Consider the following 22,941-nt stretch of genomic DNA (forward strand, 5'->3'; position numbering starts at 1 on the left):
GTTTACATATCCAGCCCCTGCTGGCCCCCGAAGCGCAGGAATCCATGGGGCGGAGCACCCTTGACAGGACCTCTACGAAGCACATGTTAGCTGGATACATGCCTGTTAGCAGTGATTTTTCTTCCAAAACTCAGAAAGAAAATCTGAGTTTACTTCACTCTTGGTCTAATTACATTTAAAACTATGACACAAAGCCCTGCAAATTTAGCAAGTACAGGAACACCCATCCACGTATGTCCTGGAGATCCAAAGTTAGGCTTTGGCTTGGTGTTCACAAGATACCTGTTACTCCTCTTTCACTTCCAGTCTTACAGAGGTATAACTGGGAAATTAAAATTGTATATATTTATGACATACAACTGTTTTGCTATGTGGATGTAATCTGATTCCCAAAATCAAGCTAATTAACATATCCATCACCTCACATCATTCTCATAAAAATCTATGTATTATGTAAAAGGTCAGTCAGCCAACGCTGACTTAACATTCTCTTCAGCATCCCTGGACCTGGGACGCATCACTGCCATGGTGTGAGACAGTTACCGTCCCACCTAACCTGCGTGACAGTCAGCACCGCCAACAATGCCCGGAGAGCAGACAAGGCCTGTGGAAGGCAGAATATTCATTTGCAAATACGCATACGTGTTCTAGAAATAACTGTCAGTAAAAAAACTCAAGAACTTTTTTGTGTTAAAATTCTATCAGTTGAATAAATGTGTGCATAGTAATCTAAGAGCAAACTGCTGCATTAATTAATGACTAAGAAAGATGCTAATTTTTATTCAAAACCAATTATAACCTCCAAATTGTCAGAAAGGGAAATACACCAACAGCTGGTACATATATAAGAGAGCTAGAGCGTCTTTCTTGGGTTATCTTTTCCTCTGAAGGGAAACAAGGCCAAGCAAGCAGCCTCAGCAGATCACGAACCTCATGCACAGAAAGTGTTTTTGCGCTAGCATTCCGAAAACTAGCCAGTGAACTTGCATGAAACTGTACTTGCTCTTCAGTTATTTCATTCCATCGAGGCCAGAAACCTCTCAAGAAAAAGAGCTATTTGGAAACCCTTCATATCCTGTGAGGAAAAGTAGCCACTTTGTCACCTCAAGACTTCATGAGGGAAATCTCCAAAAGCATTAGCATTCATAGATAAATCTATGAGATATCAAAAAAAAAAATACTTTGTTCCTCTACTGACCTCAGTTGAAAGTGAGCATCTACTTGGTATAGCCCATGTGCAGGGTAGTGCCCAAGGAGCAAGCCGCGAGCTGACAGTGCTGAGAAACTGTTCCTGCACCAAAAGGTCAAACGTGTAAAATCTGACAACAAAATGTTCATCAAATTCTAAAAATGCTTCTGCAGATATTCCTATGTATTTTCTATGATGCTGCTATTCAGCAACATCACACTGATTTCAATGATCAGCCACTCAGAATGTGTCTCTAGCACGCCTGTAACATGCACAGGCATGTTTAGTGCACACCTGTGTGCACATGACAGATGCATTAGGGAGATAATTACTCAATCACCTTGGACTTAAAACAGAATTACCAGCATAGTCTCACAAAGCGTGACTCCTTCAAGAATGTAATTATTTGATCTATAACTTATAAATACCATATTCAAGCACATTTCTTCAAACAAATTGGCACACATGAAACATTACTTTTTAAAATCGCACTCTAAAGTCAAAAGATATTTTTTTCCTTTTAAAAATTCCAAATCACCAAAAGTTAAAACCAACCACAAAGCATTAACAACTATACCACTACTGTAATTAGATGCCTATTCAAGATTTATGTAATTACTTATTTTAAATTTAAAGACAGCATATTCAAGCATTATGTCATAAATATGATCAAGCTGAAACTACCCCTAACAACATCTACAAAATATAATCACTTGTTTTCACAGAATGCCTATTTAAGAACATACAAGTTCACCCACTCTACAATGCATCTTCAGTTTAAACATTGCCACATATGGAATAGTCTCTATTTTTCATATATGAATAAGATCACCTCGATTAATAAAAAAGCAACCAAAATTATTCTTTCAAAAACATCTTCACATTGCTATACGTATATATAAATACAAATGGTAAAAGAAAGAAGGGAGGGGTGGGGGAAAAAGAGCAAGACAGAGACACAGGTAGGGAAGAAACAAAGAAGTAACAAAATCCCAGACCACATTTTGTTAAGGAACCATAATATGGGTATAATATCCTTAACTTAGTTGTCAAGAGTCTCATAAACTAACATCTAGTCCTATTAAAATGTTGTATGCTCATAGGAACTTAGGTTAGATATGGGTTCAATAATAAAAGTGAATATAATATTTATTTTATTATCAGAAATTTCAATTCCCAGAGTATTAGACAATTTTTACAAAGTTACAGTATTAGCAACCACAATGCTGTATTTGTATTATCACTATAAATCACTGCTTATCTTTCTGAGCCTCAAAGTCAAAAATATCCCAGCTATGTTTGCATTTATTGATCTAAATAATCCCCCCAACAATGCTAATTATCAGAAAGCTCCCGAATTCAAAATACACCAGCAGTTCCCACATTCTCTTAGCCATAGTTTTACTGTATTTCAAAACTTGAGTCACCTGTATGCATCGTCTTCTTTCAAGTCTCATATCATCCTGATGGGGTGGGGGAAGGGAGGGAAGAGTCCAGCGGCAAAACTACAACACTGTGTGAAGAAAAACAGATTATGATAAGACATAATGATGCAAAACAATTACCCCTACCTGAAGAGCATCTAACGTAGCTAGAATCCCCAAACACATACAGAGAATTACTCTACATTTGCAAAATTAATTTGCTAACTAATAACCTTACTTGAAAATAATTTTCACTAGTCTTCACTAGTCAAAATAAACTATATATAAAATGTGTTCAACTGTGAGTAAAAAGGAAAAACGGTTCCAAAATGTGCCTATTACCACTGAAAATTTCAGGTCCTCTAGGTATCAAACAAACCAGAATATTCTATTACTCCATTTAATTTAGCAGGGACGGAGGATCTACACTCCCTGATCTTCATCACATCACAACTCACTATAAATGTGCCAGGGGTAACAAGGTGCTGTACCCAGAGAACACATGAACCTACAGGTTGCTTGGAAATTAAGTCCTAGTCACTTCTCACAAGTCCACGAGCCCTCTCCCACCCTCCAAGTGGTTTCTCTTGTGTTACTTTAATTCTTTTACAGTACTTCCTACTTACTGCTTCCACTGATATTTTATAATCAACCAGCAAATTCCATAATGACTGATGGGACAGTGAAAGCACTCTCATTGTTATCAATTGAGAAAAACAAGAGAAGCAAAGAACAGTTTTAAACCTAGCTTATAACTGAACTGAGTGGGGAAAATTATTTTTTAAATTAATACCATAGAATAAAACAGATATTCCAAATCAAATTTTGCTTATGTTCCCAAGATATCAAAAAGAAATCTACTGAACCCAAAAGACATTACTAGTCACAGCACTGAGGACCCTGCAGCAGAAATACAACAACTCTCCCATTCTAGATCCTCAGGACAAATCCTAAAACTAAGTTGTTTTCCTTTGAAAGCACTCTGAATTTCCGAAGCCTGTAACTCCCTAAATGATACACTATGGCACCCCAATCATCCTGCTTAATGTTTGTCCCTAACTTGTCGCACAGCTTAAATCACCATCCAGAACTCTCACTGCCTCAGTGTAGTTCTTTTCAGATAGATTACGGAAAGAAATCAACCAGACTGAAACAACTCACATCAGTACTTGTATTGGCAATTTCCATCAAGGATGCCAGTTAGCCCAAATGAACCTCTTATTGGTAAATTCCAAATAGTGGTGCAAAATTTAAAAATAATAATACTAATAATCTTTTGGGGCCTGCACAGTGACACAGCAGGCTAGGCTACCATCTACGACGATGGTATCCCATAAGAGCATCACTCCTACTAATGTGACTGGCAAAGCAGCAGGAGATGGCCAAGAGGTTGGGCCCCAACACACATGGGAGACCCTGATAGAGTCCAGCTCTGACAGGCCTGGCCGTCTGGGGACTAAATGAGCAGACAGAGAATCTCTTTCAAATAAATAAATCTTTAAAAAAAAAAAAAAAAAAAAAAAAAAAAGAAGGTAGCTTGAAGAATAAAATTTTTAGGCCTACAGGTCTTAATATAGACTCTGTATTTGTTGCTCCAAAATCACTTATTTTTCTACTACTTTGAAAACTTAAAGCTCCAACTTTGTACTCCAAATAGCACTTGAGGTGAAGCTCAAGGCCAGGGGATTACGCAGGGATTGTTTTTAAATCAGGAATTGCCTGTGTCTGAAACCATTACGTATAGTCCAGACTGTGTTACTAAAGAATTCTCTTTCCTGCCAGAAGTTGCTATGGAGTCAAGTAAAACCTTAGAGCTAGAAGTAACTGGGGCCTAGTTTTGGGGTTGTGTGGAGAGATGGGTGGCTGAATATTACAGTCCTGCATCAGAGTAGTTTCATTTGTGAAAATAATAATCAAGGCGTGGGCGATGGGCACGGCGACGGAAGCCACACTCCTGCTGGAGCGCCTTCGAGCGAGGCCACGGCGCCTCTGTGCAGCTTCCTGCAGCGTATCCTGTAGCAGGTGGCGCTCCTAGCTCCTGGCTTCAGCCTGGTCCAGCCCCAGTTGTTGTGGGCATTTGAGAAATCAAACAGGTGGAGATCCCAACCTTCCCCTCCCCCTCCTTCCCCGCCCTCAGCCCTATCACTATGCCTTTGAGAAAAATCTACTAAAAAATAATAATCGGCCGGCGCCGCGGCTCACTAGGCTAATCCTCCACCTGCGGCGCCGGCACACCGGGTTCTAGTCCCGGGCGGGGCGCCGGATTCTGTCCCGGTTGCCCCTCTTCCAGGCCAGCTCTCTGCTGTGGCCAGGGAGTGCAGTGGAGGATGGCCCAGGTGCTTGGGCCCTGCACCCCATGGGAGACCAGGAAAAGCACCTGGCTCCTGGCTCCTGCCATCGGATCAGCGCGGTGCGCCGGCCGCGGCGGCCATTGGAGGGTGAGCCAATGGCAAAGGAAGACCTTTCTCTCTGTCTCTCTCTCTCACTGTCCACTCTGTCAAAAAAAAAAAAAAAATAATAATAATAATAATCAAATCAATGAGATTATACTATTTGGGCAGAAAAGGCACCGTTTTCTAACAAATCTTCACCAGGGAATGGTTTAGTCTTTAAAATTCTGGCATCACACAAGAAGAAAGAAAAAAAAAAAAGAAAAAAAAAACGAAAGAAAAAGTAAAAGAAAAAGAAAAGAAAAAAAGACAAAAAACAAAAAAAAGAAAAAAAAGAAAAAAAATTTCTGGCATCACGGGAAAAAAAAGAAAATATTAATTCAATCACTAGCTGTGAGCACTATGGACAGTTAAATCCTTTAGGTTCTCAACAACATTTTCTTCATCTATACCTCTATAAAATACTGGTACAATGCTACTTACATCCTGACAACCTGAATGGTTTCAATGGAAATAAATAACTGACAAAAAAGCTCTTTAGATGAAGAAAGCAAAATCAAGTAAGATATCACACTACTGGGCTTCAAGATTTACCCCTTTGTTTTTAAGATTTATTCACATATTTGAAGGAGGTGAGAGGGACAGAGGGAGACTATCCATCTGAAAATCACCCAAATGGCCCATCAACCAGGGCTGGGCCAGGCAGAAGCCATGAGCCAAGCACTCCATCCAGGTGTCCCACACAGGTGGCAGGGGCCAAAGTACTTGGTCATTACTGTTTTGAATATCAAAGGCAACAGACAGACATCAGGGACAGACAGCAGTTAGGACACTGCTCAGAACCCTCCCGTTCCATACCAGAGCGACTGGGTTTGAGATGCACCACCATGCCCTCTTTCGGTTCCAGCTTCCTGTTCTTGCAGAGGCAATGGTGATGCCCCAAGCACTTGGGTCCCTGCCACCCACATGGGGAACAGACTGAATTCCAAAGCTTCTGGCTTTGGCAGGCCCAGGCCCAGCTTGGTGGGCATTTAGGGAGTAAGCCAGTAGATGAAAGATCTGTTTCTCTTTCTTCCCTCCTGCCCTCCATGAAATGAAAATAAATTTTAAAAATTTTTGAGAAAAATATACATCAAAATCTTCTGACACCTTTTAGAAATGTCACCCATTAATCATTAGCTCATTTGGAAAGGACTCTTTAGCGAAAGGCATAATATCTCCATGAGTTATAAAATACGTTGCTGACAGACAGCAGCTACGCTATCTCATACTTAGTAATGATAAGCTCCTTAGATCTGCTGATGATTCCTCATTTTCAGGCTAACCACTCTTCTTCTTCTTCTTTTTTAAAGTCAGAAAGAGACTCATTCCCTAAACAGCAGAAGCCAGGAGCCTGGAACTCCAATCAGGTCTCCCATGTAGGTAGCAGGGGCCCAAGTGCTGGTCTAGGCTGCTCTTCAAGGCATCAGCAGAGAGCTGGACCAGAAGTGGAGCAGCCAGGACTCGAACTGGTAGCGCTCAGCAGTAATGGTAGCACCACAGGTCACAGCTTAACCCACTATACCACAACACCAGTCCTCTAACTGCTCTTCACAAACAAAGCTCGTATTACATTAGTTTATGAAAGTAAGTAGATGATTTCAAACACCAAATATTTTACAAACTGTATGCACAATATTTTCCTAAACAAGTTTACAAACCTAGCCATATTCTAAGTTTTTTCAAAGAAAAACATACAGTAAGTTTTCATCATTTCTACTTTGTAGTCATTCACAAATGGTCAGGTAACAATTAGATGCTAATAAAAAAAAAAAATCTTTGATCTTTACCACAGGAACAGGAGTGGTTTTTTGAGGCAAAACTTACAAACCATTTTTAGTTGTCTGAAAATCACTGCATAAAATTGGTATGCAGCTTATCTTCAGGGACAGTGCAATTTCAACATCCCGTTAATAAACACATGTTATGCTCAGGTAAGTAGCCAGCTTAGTTGGAGGTGGGGGTCATGGACAAGACACCTAATTAAAAAGTACCGACAGGAGCAGGCGTTTAGCCCCACCCCACATCACAGTGCCTTAGTTCAATTCCACCTCTTGCCCAGCTTCAGCTTCCTATCAAGGCAGACCCTGAGAGAAACCAGTAATGGCTCAAGCAGCTGGGTTTCAGGCACCCACATGGGAGCCCGAGGTTGCATTCCCAGCTCCTGGCCCTGCCCTGGCCAGCACAGGTCTCTGGAAAGTGAAGCCACCGGAAGGGAAGTTGCTCTTTTTCCCTCTCTCAAGTTTAACAAATACAAAAGCATCGGTGACTGATATTTATAATACAAATCCACAAACATCTAGAGGGGCAAGACTGTGACTGAAATGAATGCATTGGTGTGATATAGCAAGTCCAGACTAATCGAGGAGAAATGGAACTAAAATGGCAAGTGCAGGGGCGGCGCTGTGGCATAGCGAGTGAAGCTGCTGCCTGCAGTGCCGGCATCCAATATGGGTGCCGGTTCGAGTCCCAGCTGCTCCACTTCCGATCCAGCTCTCTGCTATGGCCTGGGAAAGCAGTAGAAGATGGCCCAAGTCTTTGGGCCCCTGAATCTACGTGGGGGACCAGGAGGAAGCTCCTGGCTCGTGGCTTCAGATCAGCCCAGCTCCGGCCATTGCAGCCATCTGGGGAGTGAACCAGCAGATGGAAGACCTCTCTCTCTCTGCCTCTGCCTCTGCCTCTCCTCTCTCTGCCTCCTGCTTTCAAATACATAAATATTTTTAAAAATTCAATAATTAAAACTTAAATCCCTTATAAACTTTGGCTCATTTACACTAACAGATTAAAGTGACAAGAAAATAAGGCTTCTTTTTCTACGTAGTAAGATTAGAAATAGATTTTCTAGAATTCTAATGGTCAAAGGGAAAAAACTGGGGAAATGTCATGGTTTTTTTCTACCTAACACACAAGAAAACAGAAATCCTTACCTCTAATTCTCAGTAAGAAGGTCAAGCGGCATTACAGAGAAAAGTATACTAACCGGGGATTTCAAGTGAAATCCTAAAGCCACGAACATTCACCGTGCTCAACAAAATCCCTTGGACAGTCACAACCTTCAGCAGGAGAGGGCAGTGAACGCCTAAGACTTTAGAAATGTGCTATTCCACCAAAATCATTAGTAACCTACAGGGAGCAGACACGGCTTGAACACGCCTTCCAAACCAGTGACTCAGCAGAGAGGCTGTGCAGGTGCTGACACATCACATCTCCAAACAGCCCCACAAGTAGGTTGCAGTGTTACTCCCACCTCACCAAAATGGAAAGCAAGGGTCAGAAAGAATCTGACTAGTGTAAGGGTGCAGTTTGCAAGCTCCATCACATACTACAAAGAAGCTTCCATTCATTAGAGATCACAGAAATGGTTGTGAGGACAATCACAAAGATGCAAGAACAACGTGTCGAAGGCTGGTTTCAGATCCCATACTCACTTTCTGTCTCAATGACAGTAGAGAAATTTTTATTCCAAAATAAAACAATTATTATATATTCTGTTTATGAAAAAGCAATAACCAATGGCAGATGAGTCTTTTTGTTTCTTTTTTGCATGAAAGTCTTGGGCAAGAACATAAAGGATGATACACCTGGGTCTTAGGATTATGCTATTGCAATGGCATCTAGAGAGCGGAGAGTAGCTGAAAATAACTTGCATGGGATCTGTCATGAAATTACATGAGAAGAAGTCATATAATCTCCACTAAGCACTAGGGAGGAGGTTCGAGAACAGCTGAGTGGATTAAATAAATTCCAGTGGGCCGGTGTTGTGGCACAGCAGGGGAAACCTGAGAGAAGTTCCTGGCTTCAGCCTGGCCCGGCCCTGGAAACTGCGGCTGTAAGAAGGGAACCAGTGGATGGAAGTGCTCGTGCTCCTCTCGTTCTCTCCCTGACTTTCACACAAATAAAGCCTCGGCTGCTCACTTCCCATCCAGCTCCCTGCTGTGGCCTGGGAAAGCAGTGGAGGATGGCCCAAGTCCTTGGGCCCCTGCACCCAAATGGGAGACCCAGAAGAAGCTCCTGGCTCCTGGCTTTGGATTGGCTTGGCTCTGACTGTTGTGGCAATTTGGGGAGTGAGCCAGTGGATGGAAGACCTTTCTCTCTCCTTCACTGTCTCTTTGTCTCTGTAACTCTGCCTTTCAAATAATAAATAAATCTTATAAATAAATAAATCTTCTTAATTAATTAATTTTGACCACAACTTTTGCTATCTCAGGTATATGACTCAGTCTCCAGGACTGCATCTGGGCCCACTGAGGCTGAATCAGGTATGAAGTGTTGGGATACAGCAACTCATGGAGAAAAGGGACAGCACATTATCTGCAACAATGTATGATTCACTGACAAACACGTCTTCTCAAACTAGTGGGAGATTGAGAAACTGACAACTTTCAGTTGGCATAAAGACCAGATACCATGTCACTAAAATTCAAAATGTGCAAACTACCACTGACATTCTGTTTTGTTTGCTATCTTTGTCTCCCATCAGTAAATATAAAAACATCTATAATGATTTGCATAGGCTTCCAATAACCCATGGCTATCAACATATTTATCTATTTGCTTCTATTGAGTTCCTCCCAACATGAATTCTCAGACCACAGAACTCTTCAGGAAAACTCCCACTACCACAGAGTACCATATACATTAGATACCAGGAAATATCCCTGGGGTACAGACCTAGGATACAGACCAGGAAATATCCCCATGATTCAGACCTAAGTTCCAGAAGGTTCAATTCTAAGTTTGCTTAAAGTCAACACTAAGTACTATTTTAGTTATACACAGAATGAAACAAGCTTGCCCACAGTTCAATCTCATACTGATGTGGTGCTTACAAATCTTTTTACTGCCACTTTTTTTTTTCATTTTGTGTTTCATGAACTCAATCTAGATCTCCAATGTAGTGGCAGTAGCACAACAGAGCCATCATAGCAGCCTGCCAAGATCTGTATCAGCAGGGAGGGAGGAATCAGGAGCCAGAGACAGCACTTAAATCCAAGTATTCCAACACAGGACATAGGCATCATGACCAGTGCCCTATCCAGCAGGCCAAACACCTGCCCTGTGCTTAAACTCTATTATTCAAATCAGTTCTAGATCACAAGAGAAACTTAAAAGCCATGACTGCTAACCTCTGGGTGCTCTGGGAATGAATCAAGATTCAATTCTGTGCTTGGTGCTAGGTACTTCCATTTATGCATGTATTCCCTAAACAAAGCACTGTATCAGACAGAAGAGATGTGAAGATTATATTCAACCAGTAGCCTGCAGGCCCTTCTCATAACTAGCTTTTAAAAAATGCACTGGAAAATTGCCCTATTCTCTTTTTTCTGCAAGAACTGAATTTCCTAAACAGAACTGTCTAATGTGCAACATATACAAATATATACAGTTTTCTATATAAAATATATAACTAATTTATTTCAGTACATGAATATATCTAGTTGGTTCTAGGTACTTTTATAGGTATATAATTATATATGGTTTTATAAGCCACTGCTATTAATTATCTCTGCATTTCAAAAGAACAGAAAAACCACCAGACCCAGAACTAACCAAAAACACATCAAGACGAGATGCTGTGGCGTAGCAGGTAAAGCCACCACCTGTGGTGCCAGCATCCCATATGGGTACCATTTTGAGTCCCGGATGCTCATCTTCCAATCCAGCTCTCTGCTATGGCCTGGGAAAGTAGTAGAGGATGGTCCAAGTGCTTGGGCCCCTGCACCTGCGTGGGGGACCCACAGGAAGCTCCTGGCTCCTGGCTTCGGATTGGCCCAGGTCCCGGCTGTTGCAGCCATGTCGGGGGTGAACCAGCAGATAGAAAACCTCTACCTCTCTCTAACTCTGCCTTTCAAATAAATAAATCTTTTAAAAAAATATATCATTAACAGATTATATATCCTCCACCAAGTCCATTGCTAAGGGTAGCAAAAGTAGTTTAGATTTACTAATTTTGTTTGCTACCCTCTAACTTGTATAGAAATTCCACCCTCTTAAAAATTATCAAAATTTGGGGTGGATTTTTAGTACAACAGGTAAAATGCTGCTTGGACACATGTTCAAATGCTCAAAACATGGATTCAAATCCCAACTTGTGATTTCAGCTCCCTGCTAATGCACACCGTGGGAGGCAACAGGTGATGGCTCAAGTACTTGAGTCCCTGCCACCCACTTGGGAGACTTGACTGAGTTCCTGTCTCCTTGCTTCAGTCAGGCCTAGCCCCAGCTGTCACAGGCATTTGGGAAGGAAACCAGTAGACAGAAGATCTCAGTCTCTCTCTGTGTCCTTTATATAAAAAAATGAAAATAAATCTACAAACAAACATTTTGAGAAAATTCTTAAAATGTATGTCACTATTTTGGGAAATCAGTTATCCTCCAAATTGTCCATCTCTCCTTCACATGTACCTGTAACCTCATGTTATCTCTCATTCTATCCTTGGCCCTCTATCATTTCTCTGTACATATTTCCCTTCAGAAGAAGTATTTTCTTTTTATCAATTTTTTTTTTTTTTATTTTTTGACAGGCAGAGTGGACAGTGAGAGAGAGACAGAGAGAAAGGTCTTCCTTTGCCATTGGTTCACCCTCCAATGGCCGGCGCACTGCGCTGATCCGATGGCAGGAGCCAGGTACTTCTCCTGGTCTCCCATGGGGTGCGGGGCCCAAGCACTTTGACCATCCTCCACTGCACTCCCTGGCCACAGCAGAGAGCTAGCCTGGAAGAGGGGCAACCGGGACAGAATCCGGCGCCCCGACCGGGACTAGAACCCAGTGTGCAAGCGCCGCAAGGCGGAGGATTAGCCTAGTGAGCCGCGGCGCCGGCCCAGAAGAAGTATTTTCAAAGGTTTACTCTGAACTAATGATTCTGACCTCTTTTCTCTAACTCCTTACTTAATGTCAACAAGCTGCTGGACAGCTGCCTCTCAATTCACTATGTCCAAAATGCATCTGGTCTAACTCCCCATCTCTACCCCCCAGCACCACCATCCGTGCAAGAATTCATTAGCACTTGCTGACTTCTGCATCTACTGCTGAATCTTAGCACCCCTCTGCACTCTATTCCACGCCCACTTTAATCACAGTGGTCCAGGTCCTCGCCCAAGGTATGACAGATGCTTTCTGGAATTAAGTACAACCCAGGCTTGCTGGTGTGTGAGAAGCAATATGGGAGAGTTCCCGTAATTGGATTTCAGACTCCACTCTAAAGATCCAGATTCAGGAAGGATGGACAAGGACACTAGAATTTATTAAAAAATAAAATAACAACAACCTTCTAGGTGATTCCTCAAGACAACCAGTTGGGAACCACTGAGTTTTAAAGCCATCTTAGCCCTTGCCTCAGTCCACTCTGCATGTAGCTGCTACACTACCTTCCTGAAACATGACTTTCAACCTGTGTCTAATCCCTTCATCATGTAAGAGCATCTGACCAAGTCTTATTGTGCTGAACTCAGAATTCAAGGTGGCATTCTATCATTACATAAAATGTACATAACCTCCTCATACCCACAATGGCCCAGCCATTTCGCCATGTAAACTTTACCCACTATTTACCTAAGCTTAACCATCTTCAAGATCACGTCAAGTCCCTTCCATCAGTTTAAAGTCACTCCATCCCATCCTCTGAACTTGTGTTTAGTTGTCTACCAATAGTCCTTGGAAGCTATTTTGTATACACAGTCAAGTGATATCTACTGCTTGGTGAGACGTACTACTAGGTCTCATATCCTTTCATATCACAGTACATGTTCCACAAACAGACTGACATTGAGGAGTAAAAACAAAGGAAAGATTCATCTTGTGTACAAAAAATGGGTTATAAAAACAGCATGCAGGGGCCGGCGCTGTGGCGTAGCGGGTAAAGCCACCACCTGTAGTGCTAGCATCCCATGTGGGCACAGGTTTGAATCCCGGCTGCTCCACTTCCAATCCAGCTCTCTGCTACAGCCTCATAAAGCAGTAGAAGATGGCCCAAGTGCTTAGGCCCCTGCAGCCACGTGGGAAACCCAACAGAAGCTCCTGGCTTCAATCGGCCCAGCTCCGGCCATTTGGGGAGTGAACCAGCAGATGGAAGGCCTGCCTCTCTCTCTCTCTCTCTATTTGTAACTATCTCTCAAATAAATAAATAAAATAAAAGAACTGATTCTTAAAAAAAAAAAAAAAGCAGTATTCAGATACCATGTGGTATTTATTTGTTTTTTAGGAAAAAGTTATGCACAGAAGAAATTGGCAGAATTTACATTTACACAAAATGCAAATAGTTGTTATCTCTGCAGAAAGGAACTGCAGAAAACTGTTATTCTGTTCTACATTTTCTACATTTTCTACAATGAATGTGTATTTTGTAATAAAACACAATCTTGAACTTCAAAATCTTTAACCTAGAATTTTAGTGATCAATGAAAATTCTATAAAAGTGATTAGGCATGGCACTGTATCAGCAGTCACACAATCTTAACACACACGATTTATTTGTTAATGTCAACATTTCCACATTCATACTTCAAATTCTACTGGTATCAATAAACTGAATATTCAATTTTAGAAAGCAACTCAATACACATGGACATGATCTCTAGCTACACGGGTGGAATTCTGTCTTCCTGTTTGGGGTAGTTCTTTCGGTCAAAACCACCAACACTCAGGGCCAGCATTGTGGTACAGTGGGTTAAGCCACTGCCTGCAACAGCAGCATCACATATGAGCGCCAATTAGAGTCCTGACGCTCCACTTCCAATACAGCCTCTGCTAAGGTGCCCAGGAAAGCGGTGGAGGACGGGTGAAGTGCTTGCGTCTCTGCCATCCACATGGGCAACCAGCATGAGCCTCCTGGCTTTGGCCTGGCCCAGTCCTGGCTGTGGCAGTGAACTGGGGAAAGAACCAGCGGATGAAAGATATCCCTCCCTCCCTTCCTTCCTCCCTCTCTCTCTCTCTCTCTCTCTGCCTTTCAAGTAAATAGAAAAACACTAATATAGCATGACTGTTTTCTATGTTCCATTTAAGACTAACAGACACACAAAAAGAAAACTGGAAAAATATAAAGCTTACAAATGAAAGTCTGAAATAGCCTTTTCAAAAAATATTAAACCAGTCTCTCTTTAAACAGAATAAAATCCTAAGTACAATGTAAATTTACCCATTTCAAAGGATTCTCCTGATAACTATTCCAGTAACTTTCAATATTTGGTCACAAACCATATTCTAAATCCCCACATGCCAACTTAAGCTCACCCTGTTTTTCCTGCAGTCTAAAGAAACAGAAAACAGCGCCTACACAACACTTTCCTTCTAGATCTATTCCTCCGCTTCAGCTCAACAGCGAGGGTCTCGCTCTCTCTTCTCAAATCTTAACAAATAACAGGTTTTTCATATTCAAATGTCATGGTTTGTTGCTCAATTTATGACCTACCAATCTAGACACAGTACACTGATACCCACATGGGCCCTGGCAACAGTACTTATGCCAACACAATTCTCTCATTTTAAGTGCTTACGTCCACAGCACTGGTTCATGTTTCATTTGCAGTCTAGTTTGCCCCTGTTGAATCTCCGCTTTTAGAAATCCATTTTAATCTTTAAACTAAACTACGGGGCAGACACTGGTGTAGTGGATGCTGCTTGGGATGTCCTTATCACACACTGACTGGAGTGCCTGAGTCCAAGTCCCGGCTCCACTTCCAATTTCAACTTCCTGCTGCTGCTCACCATGGGAAGCAGCAGTGATGGCTCCAGTCCTTGGGTCCCGGGCACCCACGTGGGAAGCCTGGATGGAGTTCTGAGCACCTGGCTTCAGCCTGTCCCAGCCCTGGCTATTGCAGGCATTTGGGGAATGAGTAGCAGGTGGAAGATCGATTCTCTCTCTCTCTGCCTTTCGGGTAAATAAAAATAATTTAAATAAATTAGAAATAATAAATATTCACCATAAAGGTGATATAGATTATCTACACCCACGTGATACAACACTGTGTATCATTTTAAGTTCATCTAATAACTACTGTACATCAGGGGAAAAGTCATATGTTATATTGGAATGGACTCCCAAAACATTCCCCAAAGCACGGTCTCAAAAGAGTAAAATAAATTAACAGAAAAAAAAATTCTAGAATATAAAGAATTACTCATAATGAATGTTCCTGGCTAAAAATTCTATACAAATGCATCATAGCTTTTCTAAATATGCATTACCTAAGAAATTCACTTACCTAGGAAATTTAGCTTTCATCTTAACATAAAATAACACTTCTTCATGGAATCTAGCTATAGGTCACAACCATGACAGTAACTACCAAGCAGTTTCACTTTTTGAAACTCCAACAGAGGTAAAAAGCTTGTGATAATAGACAAAGATTCTCCTTTATAAAAATCAGTTAACATCCTGCTAGGTTATCACCATCCATAGAAAAGTGCCTGGTGGTGCTTAGCCTGGCATTCAAAGCCTGAGCCACAGTGAGCCTCTGTGGTTCAACTGCCAGGTACCCCACTAACTGGACCCACAAAACTTCCTTTCAGATTCTCCAGGACACAGCCCGCAGCAACCTATTTAATTAAGACACTGCCAAGTAGGTGCTCCAACACACACAAGCTCGCTTCTTTATGCAGTTACAGTTTCTATTACTATTTGCTGCACCTTTTCAGTCTCCTCCCTGAGCACACACTTGCTCCAGCCCATACCCCAGCCACAATGGACAAAGTCCCACTCCCCAAATACCACTTTTTTGCTCAAATTCTCCCATGAACCTTCCTTTGCCATTTCTGCCCATCAATACCATGCTCCAAACCCAACTCCAGTGCTTTCTCCCCTGTGAAGTCTCTTCCCATACTCACACAGACCTGAGTGCCTCCTAACCCCTCCCAGGCGACATCTCACCGTGATGACCATGGGACGCCACTGCACCTTCACCTGACCAGGTGTATGCTAACATCCAGCCCCCAAAGCAGGAAAAGCCCTGTTCATCTCACCCTCCAGAAGACCAGTTCCTCAGCTAGAATTGACTGTTAACAGAAGAAAACATAATCAGCACACCAACTCATCTGCTAAGACATCTACTTTGGGTTGTTTTATTAACTCAAATAAGTGAGTTAAATTTTCAAGATGAGGGTGGGCATTGTGGTGTAGCAAGTGAAGTCTCCCCCTGCAATGCCAGCATCCCATATGGGCAGTTGGGGAATGAAACAGCAGATGGAAGACTAATTCCCTCTCTCCTCCCCAACCCCTTTCTGCCTCCCACTCCAACTCTGCCTTTCAAATATAAAGTAAGTAAATCTTCAAATAACAGTATAGCAATCCTTAAACTATAAAACCAGTGATCTGGGACTGCCGCTGTGGTGCAGAAGTTAACGTCCTGGCCTGCAGCACTGGCAACCTACATGGGCACCAGGTTCAAGTCCCAGCTGTTCCACTTCCAATCCAATTCCCTGCTAATGCACCTGGGAAAGCAGTGGAGGATGGCCCAAGTCTTTGGACCCCTATACCCACATGGGAGACCCAGAGAAGCTCCTGGCTCCCAGCTTCAAATCAGCTCAGCTCTGGGTGTTGCAGCCATTTGAGGAGTGAATCAGCAGACAGAAGACCTATCTACCTCCCCCACCCCCCACCCCGTGTGTGTGTGTGTGTGTGTGTGTGTCTACCTCTCCCTGTAACTCTTTCAAATAAATTAATCTTTTTTAAAATTAAAAAAAATAAGTGACCTATTAGGCAAAAGCAGTTAATTAAAAGAAATTTAATGATTCAGGGACACTTATCACAGCAGAGCTTACAAACACACTATGACTGAGCAAAACTTGCAGGGCTTTTTGTTTGTTCTTTTGTTAGCCTCTCTTTTAGGAAACAGAGAAACATTTACCATGAGCCGGCGCCGTGGCTCAATAGGCTAATCCTCCACCTTGCGGCGCCGGCACACCGGGTTCTAGTCCCGGTCGGAGCGCCGGATTCTGTCCCGGTTGCCCCTCTTCCAGGCCAGCTCTCTGCTATGGCCAGGGAGTGCAGTGGAGGATGGCCCAGGTGCTTGGGCCCTGCACCCCATGGGAGACCAGGAAAAGCACCTGGCTCCTGGTTCCTGCCATCGGATCAGCGCGGTGCGCCGGCTGCAGCGGTGGCCATTGGAGGGTGAACCAACGGCAAAGGAAGACCTTTCTCTCTGTCTCTCTCTCTCACTGTCCATTCTGCCTGTTAAAAAAATAAATAAATAAATAAATAAAAAAGAAGCATTCTTTGTATTAACAAAGGTAAAGTTTTACTGAGCAAATTCAGGGAGTATAAGTAAAACTGGATGTCATCAGCCCCCTTGAAGGGATCCACACAGCTCAAACCACCTGCTGCCAAGTCCACAGCACACACAGATCCCACTACTAGTGTCAGTGTGCCACTCTGCAGTCACTCCTCCATATTTTAACCTCTCCCCAATTTCCATTTGCTACCCAGTCACATGTGATTTCTATACTTTTTCATATTATACAGAATAATACATTCTTCATGATATCTCAAACAGATCAATCACATAACAACGTAGAACTTATCAGACTTAGAAATAGAGTTTTTCATTTCGCTTCATTCACATCACTCCTTTACTAGAAGTGGAAAGTGAGGTCTAGCAAGGTTTCTGTGCCTTACTGATGCGTGTATGACAGCAACATGGGAGCACATATAGTGGCACAGCGGGTCAGGCTATGCTTGTGATCCGGCATCCCTTATGAGCCCTGGTTCAAGTCCCAGCTGCTCCACTTCCAATCCAGCACCCCACTGATACACTGGGAAGGTGTGGAAGATGGCCCAAGTACCTGGGTCCCTGCTACTCACATGGGACACCAGGATGGAATTCCTGGCTTCAGCTGTCCCAGCCCCAGCCGTTGCTACCATTTCGGGAGTAAACCAGCAGGTAAGAGATCTCTATCTCTCCCTTTCTCTCTCTGTTGCTCTTTGAAATAAAACACATACACCTTTAAAAAAAAGAAAAAAAAATGTAATGTCAACAAAGGTAAGAGAGTTTTTAAGTAACACACATTGAAAAGGTTTGACTATTAAACCAATGACAGAAGTGAAATAGTATTTATTCAACTGCCATTTTAACTGTGCATCAAACTACAACGCTACACAGATGTTTAAATATATGCATATAACGAGAACAAGAACACTTATACAAAAATGAATATGTACCAGAAGATGTCCAGAAAGATAACAGGCAATTGTTAACAATAGTATGGGAAAGAGACTGCAGGGGCAACAGAGCGGGAGTCCAGACAACGGACCTAAGGACAATCTCACACACACACCTGTATACACTTCGTAACTTCTATATTGAGAACTTTTTTATGCCTGTTAATATAAACAAATTAATTTTGCATCACTGAATACAAATGACCTCCAGAACATCAGATTATGTCACAACAAGAACACAGTTAAATCCATCATTCATTTCAACAAATAAGCACCAAGTACTAGAAGCACAGGGCGGGACTTCCTGTCACCATGCCTCCCCTCATGGCCCTCAGAGTGCAATGTGGGAAAGAAACAAACAAAATCACCCAAGTGGTGCCCTGGAAACCATGCTATGGCTACAAGAGACAGTAGAGAAACTAGTTAGATTTGAGTAAGGGGAAGTATAAGAAATAGCCTTTCCAAGAATTTGACTGGTAAGCCTGAATTTGAAGTCTTTGTAAACTTTTCCAAGTTCACAATTCTTTTCATTTGTACATAAAAAACTGGTGAGAAAATGAAAAGTAGCTGGGGATCTGGAAGTACCAGCCTGTTTGATCAAGGCAATGCAAGACTGAGAAATACATGTTTTCAAAAATTAAACAAGCACCACAAAGAAGCAATGAGCTGACTTGCTCCCTGTAGTTGAAGACAGGACTAAAACCAAGAATAAGTACGATGTTACAGGAAAGTAGACGGAGACTAAATCAAAAAAAAAGGCACAGGATAACAGGAGCATTGCTTCCTTAGTAGCAGCCCCCAGTCACTCTGCACAAACTGGGACCCACACCACCTGCCGTGGCCATGGTTCCCCCGTGAGGTGGGAGGCAGGGTTCTTACTAGAATCCGAGCAGCTGGCCTGGCCTTCACTTAACGGCCCGCATCACTAACATATTACAGGCTGAGTATTCCTCATCCCCAATGCCTCTGAGATCATAAGAGCCTTGAGTTTTGGAATATTTACATATATATAATGAGGTATCTTAGGGATGACAGCAAAAATCCAAACACAAAATTCATTTATGTTTTATACACACCATTTACCAAAGCCTAAAAGTAACTTTATACATTAGGTTCTAATACCCCTGTACATTAAACAAAGCCTGTAAACACTGAGCCACCAGACCAGTGGCGTCATGGCAATGCTCAAGATGTTTCAGATTTTACAGCATTTCAGATTTCAGAAGAATAAAACCTAGAAGAATCATCTCTCTTCCATTAAACCTAATTTTTTTTGCCCCCCAGATTCTGTACTTTCTAAGAATTCTCACGCAGTAAGAACAAAACTTTAATTCGGAACCTTGAAGCTAGATACTAGTTTATACTGAACCTTCTGAATCCATACACTGCATTTTCACAATCCCATCCCAACCCTGCTCAAAAGAAACGTAATCGTGTTAATATTCACATTCCTCCAAACACGTTCCAAAGGAGCTGCGCACCTACCAGGTGTTTAGTAGTAAGTAATCTTCAAATATCCTGCTTCTGGCTTTGAGAGACTGGCTCTCCCACAGCAAACAACTGCACAACTGAACATCGCATCTGAGGCAACTGTTCAACAATGCACAAAGGGCAGCAAAAGACTGTGGCCCCTGAAGAAAGGGTCACAAGCGCCTGGTTCTCTGGGGACGACCCCCAGCACTGCAAGGAGCCGCATGGCAGCCTGCGGAGACGTGCAGGTAGAGCACAGAGTTGCAGGCAGCTAAAGCAGCTAGGACCTTGGCGGCACAAGGCACCGGAGTAAAGAGAGTGGTACGAGGGGCCCCGACAGTCTGCAGAGGGGACCCAGGGAGACTGGAGTGCACATGTCCAGTTTAACACCACCTGATGCTTAGCAGAAAGTGACTTGCTTACAGGGTTCAGAGTAGAACAAAAAGTGACAAGAATGGACAGGGCTGGGGGATTTTTGGAGTCCTTGGCCAGATGCGGTGGAAAATCTCATTAACATCTTGTGGTACCTAATTTTATATGTCAACTTGACTGAGCTACAGGTTGTCCACACATTTAGTCACACATTATTCTAAGAATATCTGTGTGTCTTGATACAGCTCAGTGTCTATAACTACACGAGCCAGTTCCTTACAATAAATGACCATGTATCTCCTATTGGTTCCATGTCTCGGAAAAAATTTGGGTAAAACATACCTCCTTAAAATTCCCTTCCTCCTTCAAAGACTAAAGAAAACATCTCAGAGTGCAGCCTACTCCAGAACAGTACAAATAATGTCTAAAATCAGACCCAACCACAGGAAGACCCAGTGTGGAAGTCCTGCCACACTGCATTAGACAGGCACTGGAGTCACAGTGAACTTCTCATAGATCCTGCCTAAGACAGCACTAAACCAAGCCTATACAAGTTCAAGGTAACCAAACAAGACTTCTAAAACAAAAATTAATAATAATCTTTATGAGAAAGAAAACAATTTTCGATCAAAAACTCGCAGGCACTTTCTAGAAAGATGTGGTAACATCAGCTGCAGAGTGCTGTTTCACCCCCGCCTGCTCCTGCTCCTGCTCCTGGCTCACCACTGCTCACTCTCACCAAGGAACATGGTGGCCAGGAAGCTACGCCATAGACGTGGATTTAAAGACACCAGAAAGACGCGCATGGAACCAGAGATGGCCTTTCACTGAATTAGATCATGTTGGCCAGTTGCAACGTCAAGCCCCAGCGATCAAGGTCTGTGCTGACCTGGTCAAAGGAGCAAAAAAAGAATCCGGGGTGAAAAGATCAGTTCGGAAGCCTACCCAGACACCGCCAATCACTACAAGAAAAACACCCTGCGGGAAGGTTAAGACTGGGATCAGCGCCACATGACAATCCACAAGCCGCTCAGTGACTTACTCAGTCCTTCTGAGATTGGAAACCAGACCACTCCATCAGCGCTGAGCCAGCAGAAGCGGAAGTCACCACTGCAGATGCCTAAGCCAACCGTTAATAAATTGACTACCAGTGTTTAAAATAAATAAATAAATAAATAAACCTAGCAGGCAAACAAAGAAACAAAAACGTGATCCACAGGTAAGGCGAGAAGGAAGAGTAAAATAAAAACCAATGTTAGATTAAACTAGATATTAGATTTGGCAACAACTTTGAGGCAGCTATTCCATACTTTCAAGGAATTACGAGAAATTGTTCAGAAATGTATAGAAACATCTGATCTTTAATGTGTGAACAGAGAATCTCAGCAGAAAAAAATAAACTTATAAAAATTTGAAATTAAAAAAATAACCAAAAATGAAAAATGCACTGGATGGACTTAAAGTCCACTACATTTGAAGATGGCTCAAGAATAATAATTCAATTTAAAGAGAGAAGGGGAAAAAAAGACTAAACAAAAATATACAAACTGCTGAGATCTATGGGAAATAGCAAATTTTCTAGTGCACACATAAATACAATCAGAAAAAGTAGTATGAAGGGGCAAATATTTGAAGAAATGCTGACTAAAAATCTCTCGAATTATAACCACATCCAGGCACAAGGCAAACAGCTTAAAACCAAAGAGAAAGAAAATTTTAAGAGCAGCAAGAGAAAAAAATGACACAGTCTATTTAAGGAAGCAATCACAGTAATGACTACTGACATCCCAGCAGAAACAATGGAGGCCAGAAGACAATGGAATGTCCCTATTAACATGCCGGTAAACAACATCAATCCAGAGTTCCAGATCCAGTAAAAACAAGCTTCAAACACAAGGCTAAAAAAAAAGACATGTGCAGATAAAATTTTAAAAAATAAAAACTTGATAGAGTCCTTGCCAGCAGACCTAAAAAAAAAAAATGCTAAAAGAGTGTTCTTCAGACTGAAGAAAAATGATACCAGATGGAAATTCAAATCTATACAAAGGAATGAAGAGAGCCAGAAATAGTAAGTGGTCAAATTTTCAAAAATGACTGTTTTTTCCCCTCTCATAATTTCATTAAAACAGTTTAAAACAAAAACTCTTAAGTTGTTTAAAATAGGTGCTTAAAGCAAGAAATACTAAGATTGCAAGCTGGAGTTTACAAATCAGCAGTACAAAATGGCAACAATGGCACCAGAGAGGAGCAGTCAGGGTCAGTGCTGCTTGCAGCTACTTCCACTGAGAAGTGGGCAACGGGAAGGAAGCGTCAAGTCTGGAGTGGAATCAAACAATGCTGAGTTCAATATCTGAAAACTTACGGGCACATTCCTCAAAATACAGAGCATCCTCAGAAGTTCATGTGAAGTTCATACACAATAATTACAAGACACACATAGAAATTTTACTTCACCAGATTAAATAAATTTAACAAACAAGACACTAGAAGAAGACTATCTGAAAAGGTCTTCAAAATAATCTTAACATGTTTACAGAACTAAAAGGAAAGTATCCATCTTTTCAAAGGGAAGCAAGGAATAGGCAAGTTCAGGAATAAACCAAGTATTCACACACACACACACACACACACACACACACATTCTGTTCAGGACTGGCTCATGGCTGCAAAAACTCTCCCTTTCAATTAGGAATGCCTTCACTTTTTCTCACAACAACACTGAACAAATGCTCATGCTCAAAGAGCTAAACAAACCAGTCCACAATTAACTGCCTGTAACACAACATAACAGGAAAAAGACAGTTCACCTATAACAACATATTTTCAACACTGATTTAACCAAGCCACTTCAGAGAAAGCACACTCAGCACATCATACGCTACTCTTCTGAAATCTGCTTTCTGTCA

General features: G+C 42.0%; 2 protein-coding genes across 8 annotated transcripts in view; both read right to left on the bottom strand.

Moving 5' to 3' along the window:
- DYRK1A (dual specificity tyrosine phosphorylation regulated kinase 1A) overlaps window positions 1–22,941 on the bottom strand; it is a 144,966-nt gene that overhangs the window by 86,322 nt on the left and 35,703 nt on the right. For 2 of the 7 annotated variants that reach the window (XM_008274878.5, XM_017350781.4), the window contains exon 2: window positions 2,617–2,702. The exons of 4 other annotated variants lie outside the window; for them this stretch is intronic. In XM_008274878.5, coding sequence (XP_008273100.1) covers window positions 2,617–2,626 — 10 coding nt within the window. In that variant the 5' untranslated portion in view covers window positions 2,627–2,702. Of the gene's footprint in view, window positions 1–1,198; window positions 1,292–2,616; window positions 2,703–22,941 lie in introns of all 7 variants that reach the window. One more of the 7 variants, XM_070071824.2, reaches the window with a different exon arrangement.
- The window catches only part of LOC149126884 (uncharacterized), a gene marked incomplete at its 5' end in the record, with an annotated part of 46,317 nt that continues 34,882 nt past the window's right edge, over window positions 11,507–22,941 (bottom strand). Inside the window, 2 exons of the mRNA XM_089330549.1 lie at window positions 11,507–17,206; window positions 17,837–17,976. Of these exons, the coding sequence (XP_089186675.1) occupies window positions 17,890–17,976 (87 nt within the window). The remainder of the gene's footprint in view (window positions 17,207–17,836; window positions 17,977–22,941) is intronic.

Source organism: Oryctolagus cuniculus, chromosome 4, assembly GCF_051225735.1.
Source record: "Oryctolagus cuniculus isolate XC-2025 breed Fujian yellow rabbit chromosome 4, ASM5122573v1, whole genome shotgun sequence".
NCBI lineage: Eukaryota > Metazoa > Chordata > Mammalia > Lagomorpha > Leporidae > Oryctolagus > Oryctolagus cuniculus.